Here is a 10,205-nt window from a genome sequence, read left to right on the forward strand (position 1 = left end):
TAGATAGTAAGATTTATTTTTATTTTCATATTAAAGTTTGTTTTCATTAGAAAATGTTCTCAGGGTTTTATTTACTGCTTATTCAGAGATATGCTACTTGGAAGGGCTGCGATCCGCCACCTCGTTAATCGAAGGTGGGGGGAATATTTCCTCTCCTTCACACTCACAAATTCTCTTTTTTTTAATATCTGGCCACAGATGTTCTTCTACATCGAGACAGTCTACATGTCATTGGCGCTACCCAGGCCGATCATAAGTATCATTGCGTCATGCATCCATGTCATCCTTATCATTACCGTTATCGCCATGGTAAGCTGTTTGCTTTTCCAGCTGACTTCACGGCAAAAACTCGGGGCCAAATTTGCGTTCTTCACCCCCCACCCCCCCACCCCAGGCCCCCTGCATTCAAAATAAAATAAAATAAATCCAAATGTTTTGATCTCCGAGTGAGGCTAAAGAAGAGGCAATAAGGGTTTATTTGGAGGAGCGGCTGAGACCTTAGAGGTCTTCTAGTCTAACTTCTATTCAAGCAGGAGACACTTTGCCATTTCCGTCAAATTTCCGGCAGTTTCTTCTTAAAAACCCCCAGCGATGGAAGCACCCACAACTTCTGGAGGCAACTTCTCTTCCACTGCTGAATTGTCCTCAAAAGGTGTGTGTTATACTCCAAAAAAGACAGTAGTTTGACATCCCTTGCCTTTGTGGCAGCCCCTGAGATATTGGAAGACTGCTATCATGTCTCCCTTGGTCCTTCTTTTCACTATACTACACATACCCGGTTCCTGCAGCCCTTCTTCCTATGTTTTAGCCTCCAGTCCCCTAATCCTCTTTGTTGCTCTTCTCTGCACTCTTTTTAGAGTCTCCACATCTTTTTTATAATATGGTAACCAAAATTGGATGCATTATTTCAATTGTGGACTTGCTAAGCCTACAACATAGAATCATAGGGTTGAAAGGGACCTTGGAGGTTTTCTAGCCCAACCCCTTCCCCATAGCAAGGGATATATATATATATATATATATATATATATATATATATATATATATATATATATATATATATATGTGTGTGTGTGTGTGTGTGTGTGTGTGTGTGTGTGTGTGTGTGTGTGTGTGTGTGTGTGAAGGTAGATGATAGATAGATAGATATAGATATAGATATAGATATAGATATAGATATAGATATAGATATAGATATAGATATAGATATAGATATAGATATATAGTCCTAAAAATAAGATGTAGTTATAGAAGAAGAAACAGACATTGCGATCTCTGGAACTTTAAAATATGCTGCTCACTTAGCTTTCGTTAACCACTGCTGACATTGTCAGAGTATAAAAACCATTAAAGAGATAGCTGCCTTTATACACTATTAATCAATTTGGCCATTGCACACGTGATAGGCCCTTCCAGGTGGAAGGCGGGTGGATGGGTCTATCTATCTATCTATCTATCTATCTATCTATCTATCTATCTATCTATCTATCTATCTATCTATCATCTATCTATCTATCTATCTATCTATCTATCATCTATCTATCTATCTCTGTATCTCTCTCTCTCTCTCCCCCCTCTCTCTCCCTCTCCCTCTATATCTATCTATCTATCTATCTATCTATCTATCTATCTATCTATCTATCTATCTATCTATCTATCTCTATGTCCATTTATCTATATCTATATATATTTATCTATCTATATCTGCCTGCCTGCCTGCCTGCCACACGAGAGTCTAGGGCTCTGATGCCCATTGCCTCGCCCCCTCCCACCATACCTCTGTCCCAGCGGTGGGTTTCACATTTTGTTACCACCAGTTCACTACGTGCAAACCCACCCGCTTTGCAGGTGCACGTGCCCCTTCCACACATGCGCCTGGCCTTCCGCGCATGCCCTTTGCTCTCCCACGCCTTCCGTGCATGTGCCCGGCCTCAAAAACATGCCTAAATAGGATGGCATAGAGCCGAGGCGGGGCGGGGGTGGGGGCATCACGATTTCCGCTATTAGTTCAGGCGAACCGATCCGAACCGGCTGAATACTATCTCTGCTCTTTTCCCTTGGTTGATTTTTTTCCCCCTAGATCAATTTGATTGAGGTGTTGGGCCGGCGCCTTCCTCTAATCATGGGTTATATGATCTGTAGTATGACCTGTATCCTTTTAACCTTCACACTGGAATTCCAGGTTTGACAGCTCCCTGCTTCTTGCGGGGAAATCCCTCCCCCCCCCTCGCTCTTCTTCCTGAGCTCCCGCACCACTGGTGGGATACGACTGGTATGATCTGGTACGGGCGTACCGGTGCCTTCTTGGAGCACCAGGTACTGTTCCGGTACGGTACTCCGGAGGGCCTGCCTGCCCGCCCACCCTCCTTACCTGTATTTGAGACAATCGGAACTTCCGGGCACGCGTATGTAGCGTACCGTGCCTGCACGATGCTCCACCGACCAGCTGGGGCGTTGCGGAGCTGCCTGCGTGCATGTGGTGGATGCCTGGCCCCGTTGCACCGTACCGGTTGCAACGGGACGGTGCTCCCACCACTGTCCCCCACCCCAATCTTATCCTTGCTGGGAGGGCGCGGACGGTGGGAGCACCTGAAGCTTAGAGGAAGCTGGGTGCTGGCGCAGGAGGAAGGGGTTCTCCTTCCCATTGCTACCTGTCTCCCCTTCTCCCTTTCTTTGCACAGGAGCAGTCCTATGTATTTTCTCTTCTAAGCCTCATTTTCATCGTTATCTTTTTAATCGGACATATGCTAGGACCAGGTAGGCAAAGCAGCTGCACCTTTGCTAGAAACCCCAGGCGGCCATGGGGCCTGAATAACCAGCAAATGGGGAAGCTACATCAAGCTGGAAGGGACCTGGGAGGTCTTCTAGTCTAACCCTCCGAAGGCTGAAGGCAGGAGACCTTATCCCGTCCTGGTCAAGCCCTTCCTTTTTTCCCCAGGTCCAATCCGTTTGGTCATTCTGGGGGAGCTTTTCCTGCAGTCGACCCGTGCTTCGGCTTTCACCATAGGATACGCCGCCCTGTGGTTTGTTCGCATAATCTCTGGGCTAATCCTGATCAATCTGGAGGTGAGTCCTCACACAAACTGGAGCAGGCGCGGTGGGTGGGTTGCACCTTTACAAGATCCTTGGATGGCCTTGGGGGCCCACGAGGCCTTCAGAGTTGCGATTCTGGGTTTCAACGCCTATGTGGCACCGATTTGAGGGCTTAGATCAGGGGTAAGCAACCTTAAACACTCAAAGAGCTATAATGGTCCTAACCGGAAGCCCCTGGTTCAATCCCGGAGCCAACCGGAAGTCTGGTTCCCCCACCATAGAGTCCCCTCCTAGCGTGGCCTCCTTTTTCCTCTACCTGTCCTAACCGAAAGCCCTATCAATTGTGGAGCCGACCGGAAGTCCAGTTCCCTCACCATAGAGTCCCCTCCTAGCATGGCATCCTTTTTCCTCTACCTGTCCTAACCGAAAGCCCTATCAATTGTGGAGCCAACCGGAAGTCTGGTTCCCCCACCATAGAGTCTCGTCCTAGCGTGGCCTCCTTTTTCCTCTACCTGTCCTAACCGAAAGCCCTATCAATTGTGGAGCCGACTGGAAGTCCGGTTCCCTCACCATAGAGTCCCCTCCTAGCGTGGCCTCCTTTTTCCTCTACCTGTCCTAACCGAAAGCCCTATCAATTGTGGAGCCGACCGGAAGTCCAGTTCCCTCACCATAGAGTCCCCTCCTAGCATGGCATCCTTTTTCCTCTACCTGTCCTAACCGAAAGCCCTATCAATTGTGGAGCCAACCGGAAGTCTGGTTCCCCCACCATAGAGTCTCGTCCTAGCGTGGCCTCCTTTTTCCTCTACCTGTCCTAACCGAAAGCCCTATCAATTGTGGAGCCGACTGGAAGTCCGGTTCCCTCACCATAGAGTCCCCTCCTAGCGTGGCCTCCTTTTTCCTCTACCTGTCCTAACCGAAAGCCCTATCAATTGTGGAGCCGACCGGAAGTCCGGTTCCCTCACCATAGAGTCTCCTCCTAGCGTGGTATCCTTTTTCCTCTACCTGTCCTAACCGAAAGCCCTATCAATTGTGGAGCCGACTGGAAGTCCGATTCCCTCACCATAGAGTCCCCTCCTAGCGTGGTATCCTTTTTCCTCTACCTGTCCTAACCGAAAGCCCTATCAATTGTGGAGCCGACTGGAAGTCCGATTCCCTCACCATAGAGTCCCCTCCTAGCGTGGTATCCTTTTTCCTCTACCTGTCCTAACCGAAAGCCCTATCAATTGTGGAGCCGACTGGAAGTCCGATTCCCTCACCATAGAGTCTCCTCCTAGTGTGGCGTCCTTTTTCCTCTACCTGTCCTAACCAAAAGCCCTATCCATTGTGGAGCCGACCGGAAGTCCATTTCCCTCACCATAGAGTCTTCTCCTAGTGTGGCGTCCTTTTTCCTCTACCTGTCCTAACCGAAAGCCCTATCCATTGTGGAGCCGACCGGAAGTCCATTTCCCTCACCATAGAGTCTTCTCCTAGCGTGGCGTCCTTTTTCCTCTACCTGTCCTAACCAAAAGCCCTATCCATTGTGGAGCCGACCGGAAGTCCATTTCCCTCACCATAGAGTCTTCTCCTAGTGTGGCGTCCTTTTTCCTCTACCTGTCCTAACCGAAAGCCCTATCCATTGTGGAGCCGACCGGAAGTCTGGTTCCCCCACCATAGAGTCTCCTCCTAGCACGGCATCCTTTTTCCTCTACCTGTTCTAACCGAAAGCCCTATCTATTGTGGAGCCAACCGGAAGTCCGGTTCCCTCACCATAGAGTCTCCTCCTAGCACGGCGTCCTTTTTCCTCTACCTGTTCTAACCGAAAGCCCTATCTATTGTGGAGCCGAACAGAAGTCTGGTTCCCTTACCATAGAGTCTCCTCCTAGCGTGGCGTCCTTTTTCCTCTACCTGTCCTAACCGAAAGCCCTATCAATTGTGGAGCCGACCGGAAGTCTGGTTCCCTCACCATAGAGTCTCGTCCTAGCGTGGCCTCCTTTTTCCTCTACCTGTCCTAACCGAAAGCCCTATCCATTGTGGAGCCGACCGGAAGTCTGGTTCCCCCACCATAGAGTCTCCTCCTAGCACGGCATCCTTTTTCCTCTACCTGTTCTAACCGAAAGCCCTATCTATTGTGGAGCCAACCGGAAGTCCGGTTCCCTCACCATAGAGTCTTCTCCTAGCGTGGCCTCCTTTTTCCTCTACCTGTCCTAACCAAAAGCCCTATCAATTGTGGAGCCGACTGGAAGTCCGGTTCCCCCACCATAGAGTCTCCTCCTAGCACGGCCTCCTTTTTCCTCTACCTGTCCTAACCGAAAGCCCTATCAATTGTGGAGCCGACCGGAAGTCTGGTTCCCTCACCATAGAGTCTCCTCCTAACGTGGCGTCCTTTTTCCTCTACCTGTCCTAACCGAAAGACCTATCCATTGTAGAGCTGACCAGAAAACCCACTCCTTGTCATAGAGTCCCTTCCTGGCAGGATGTGCCCCCACCCCCTTCCCAACAGAAGCTCCTCTCAAAATTGTGGCGACAGGGAGCCACAGCAGAGGCTCCAGAGCCGCAGATTGCTGACTCCTGGCTTAGATACAAACCAGGTTTACCCCAGAGGGAGGTTGTGAGCTGGGGATTGTAGAGGGGAAAGAGAAGACATGAGGTACACCCTCCGATGGGATCGATCCGAGCAGATTCGTTAAATTGTGCGGATTTGCTATCGAGCTAAGTAAAAAAAAAACAACGGTACGGACAGGAGCTGAATTTCAGCACGAACGATGGGAAGCTAACGGGAAGTTTTTTAAAAAAAACCTCTTGTGTCATTTTGCTCCCTTCCTAGTTTCTCCTGGGCCCTTACTCTCTGCTGGTCTACTGGCCCTTCTGCGTAGCCACCTTCATTTATCTTTTCAAGATGCTTCCCGAAACCAGGGGCAAAACGTTTGTGGAGATCCAATTAACCGAAAAAGAAGAAGAGTGAAACCAAAGAATAGAGCGGAATCGTTTTAAAAGAAACGATGGCTGATTTACAAGCAGCGGCCTGCGGGATGCCATGTTGCGCCTTTTCCATGTGTGCCGTTCGCTGTTTCTTTATTTTTTTGAGGGGAGGGAGGATATTACCTCTAGGTCTCCTTTCCCCGCTGGATCTCAGCTCTTTTGTTCCACCCCCAATTTGGCACTACGTATTTTAAGCCTTTTCCTTCTGCAGATTTTTCTGGGATGATCCGCTAAGAACTCAAATATTTCTCTCTGGAAGATCAGTTTTGCGCATCGGGGCACTACTAGATCAGCCTAGGGCACGTTCACAAAATGGCTACCAAGGAGAGGTGTGGCCGTGAGAAGAGCCCCGCCTTATTTGTGCAAACGTCCCTTAATTTCACGTCCCAAATCTTTGTTTGCAGGCTCACTTTAGAACCCTCAGTACTGCTAGCAATAAAGATACTGGGCCATTTTCTGTTGTTTTTCCTTGTGTGTGTGTGTTTTTTTTTAAATTAATTTTCCTAGAAGCTTCAGTCGCAAATGCTGTGGAGAATATTGCTCTGCAAGGAAACCCTTTAAAAAACAAACAACAAATGTAAGTCAGGAGTAATATGGAGGACCTAACTAGGACAGCATACAAGGAAGGAGGAAGGAGGCAGGAAGAGGAAAACAAACAAACAAACAAACAAGGCATTTATCATTGTGACCAGCTAGGAGGAGAGCCACTGATAATAGCAGGGGGTTGGACTAGAAGACCTCCAAAGCCCCTTCCAACTCTGTTATTCTATTCTATTCTGTTCTATTCTATTCTATTCTATTCTATTCTATTCTATTCTACACTCTACACTCCACTCCACTCCATTACATTCTATTCTATTATATTTTATATTCTATTTATTCATTTTCTATATTCTATTCTATTCATTTTCTATATTCTATTATATTCTAAATTCATTGTTCTCTTTTCTATTCTCTTTTCTATTCTATTCTATTCATTTTCTATATTCTATTCTATTCATTCTCTATTCTCTTCTATTATTTCTATTCTCTTCTATTCTACAGTCTACTCTACTCTACTCCATTCCATTCCATTCTATTCTATTAATTTTTTATATTCTATTCATTTTCTATATTCTATTCTAGTCTATTCATTTTCTATATTCTATTATATTCTAAATTCATTGTTCTCTTTTCTATTCTATTCTATTCATTTTCTATATTCTATTGTCTCCTCTCATCTCTTCTATTATTTCTATTCTATTCTATTCTACACTACTCTACTCCATTCTATTCCATTCCATTCCATTCTAGTCTATTCTATTGCTAGTCCTCAATTTACAACTGTTCATTTAGTGACTGTTACAAAGTTACAGTGTTGAAAAATGTGACTTATGACCGTTTTTTCACAGTTACGACCTTTGAAGCATCCCCATGGCCATGTGATTGAACTGCGGGCGCTTGGCAACTTGGGTTCCTATTTATGACCGTTGCTGTGTCCCAAGTGGTGATCTCTTTTTGCGACCTTCTCACAAGCCGAGTCAAGGAGCAAAACCCAGATTCACTTAACAACTAGGTCAAGGGTGTCCAAACTTGGGTACTTTAAGACTTGTGGACTTCAACTCCCAGAATTCCCCAGCCAGCTGGCTGGGGAATTCTGGGAGTTGAAGTCTACAAGTCTTAAAGTTCCCAAGTTTGGACACCCCTGAACTAGGTTATTAATGGAACCGCCGCAGTGTTTCAACTAAGCAAACTGGGACAAAAAAAGCCACAAATAGGGCAAAACCGACAACCGATGTCTCACTTAACAGCAAAAATTTTGGGCTCAATTGTGGTCGTAAGCTGAGGACTACTCATAATTGTTTTCTTGGAATGCCTGAGACCCCCTGCCCCATGATTGATTAATTAATTCCACTTATACTCCCCCTCCACACATTTTTTTGGGGGGGATTTCCCCTGACAGCGTAAATATTGTTGAAAACAATTTCAGTTAATAATTGTATGCCTTAAAGAAGGCCAAAAGTGATCACACGAGGGCAGCGTTTTCTGCATTCATATTTCTTCTCCAGCATAGGAACCCTTTATTGAAACATTAATGTTACCAATAACGTTCATAATGATCAAAATAATATGAATAATAATCTGAGGAAATAATAAACCCGAGGAAAAAGGAATTGTTTGATGGCTGCAACCCCGCCAAAGGCCACAGGATGGCGGTGTTTTCCATCATTGCAATCTTAATTTTGAACAGCCCGTTTTAACTTAGTTTGACGTGATTTAATTTAATTTCCCGTGTCTGTGCCTGTTGTTCAGCCTAGGGGCTTCTAACTGCAATATTAATATTAATAATTGCGTGAATATTGATGAAAATAACGTGAATAATAAGCGAACCCCTTGAGAAAAAGAATAAATCCTTTGACGGCTGCAACTCCGCCAATGGCCACAGGATGGCGGTGTTTTTTCTCATTGCAATCTTCATTTTGAAAAGCTCGGTTTGACGTGGTTTAATTTAGTTTCCCTTATAGGTCATCTAGTCCAACCCCCTTCCCCACCCCCGCTCAAGCAGGAGATCCTACACCACTTCTGACAAATGGCAGTCCAATCTCTTCTTGAAAGTCTCAAGTGAACAGCCCGTTTTAACTCAGGTTGCCGTGCTTTAATTTTGGTTTCCAGAATCTGTGACTGTTCAGCACGGGGGCTTCTTATTGAAATATTAATATTATTAATGATAATGCGAATACTGCGGAAAATAACGTCAATAATAAGTGAACCCCTTAAGAACAAGATTGTTTTGGCGGCTGCAACGTCGAAACTGGCCACAGGATGGCGGTGTTTTCTATCATTGCAATCTTCATTTTGAACAGCCCGTTTCAACTGGGTTTGACGTGGTTTAATTTTGGTTTCCCGTGTCTGTTGCCTGTTGTTCAGCACGGGGGCTTCTTATTGCAATATTAAAAATCAATAATCACGGTGAATACTGAGGAAAAAACGTGAATGATAAGCGAACCCCTTGAGAAAAAGAACAAGTCCTTTGGGGGGGGCTGCAACCCCGAAAATGGCCACGAGATGGCAGCGTTTTAGGTCCTCGCCGTCTGCTATGTAGCTATGAACGGCCCGTTGAAACCCAGTTTAACGATCTTTAACTCGGTTTCCAGCTCATCCTGGTTCCTTTCTCAAGTAACCCCACTTCCTCTTTCCTGGTGGAAGGAGACCAGGTTTAAAAAAAAAACCAGGTTAAAAACAAAGAAACTCAGCTGAATTACAATTTAAGGTCATCATAGTACATTTTTAATAATAGTGGGCAGAAGAATTGGGGCTGAAGAAATTTTCAAGCCCTGGTGACTCCGAGGACCATCATCCCCCACCTGAGCATCAGCTCGGATGGGGTGGAGGGAGGCGCTGGCAGTTGGGGGTCCAAATCTTAAGGGAAAACAGCCTTTCTCCGTTCTCTTGCCCTTAGAATGTCCGTTACTGGAAATTACTGGACACTCCTCCTTGACTTTGTGGTGGTTTGGGGATCCTGGACATTGCATTCCCCCCAAAATCCACCAGATTTGGGGACTGCAATTTCGGGGAGGGGGGGACGTTCACAGAAGACCCTCTGGGGAGTTTGAAAACTTAACCATTTTTTTCCCCCAACTTAGTTTTTTTTTTGAATCTGAAGTTTGGAACCTGGACCCAACCATGGCAGACGACAGCAGTGCTCTTTCGGGAAGGGTAAGCCTGGTGCTTTGGGAAAAGAGGGTAATGGTCTCCCCCAGGGGGCTTCTGGGATGCCTTAAGAAAAAAAAAAGGGGGGGGTTAAATGGGGACCCATAAACCCGAGGTGAGGGGTTGTGTGGCTGAGGACGGGGCGAAGAGGAATCTTTGGAGATCGAGATGCTCTGAGTTTCTGTTGGGTCTTCAGCAGACTTTGGAGGATGGCACCAAGCGTGGTTGGCCCTGCGCTGCGTTCCCTTTCCCACATGTCCTTGATCCCTCCCTCAAGGTCTTCTTGCCTCTTCCATTGATGCTTCTGTCTCCTTCTCCAGCTTCTCCTTCTCGTCCTCCATTTTCTCTCCCTCTGCCATCTTCCATTGCCGTCTCCTCCTCCTCCTCCGTTTCTCCATCTCCTCCTCCATTTTCCTCCCCATGTCCTCCCCATCCTCCTCCACCTGGTCTTCCACCTGGTCTTCCTCCTGGTCCTCCTCCTGGACCATTTCTTCCTCCAACTCCCTCCCTCCTCCTCCTCCTCC

At 46.6% G+C, this 10,205-nt stretch overlaps 1 protein-coding gene across 1 annotated transcript in view; it reads left to right on the forward strand.

Moving 5' to 3' along the window:
* Positions 1–9,704: 9,704 nt before the first annotated feature.
* Positions 9,705–10,205, forward strand: part of LOC309392739 (uncharacterized protein) — a gene marked incomplete at its 3' end in the record, with an annotated part of 31,744 nt that continues 31,243 nt past the window's right edge. Inside the window, exon 1 of the mRNA XM_081954169.1 lies at positions 9,705–10,205. This exon is cut by the window's right edge and continues 43 nt beyond it. Coding sequence (XP_081810295.1) covers positions 10,102–10,205 — 104 coding nt within the window. The 5' untranslated portion in view covers positions 9,705–10,101.

Source organism: Natrix helvetica (genome assembly GCF_964273705.1).
Source record: "Natrix helvetica genome assembly, chromosome: 5".
NCBI lineage: Eukaryota > Metazoa > Chordata > Lepidosauria > Squamata > Natricidae > Natrix > Natrix helvetica.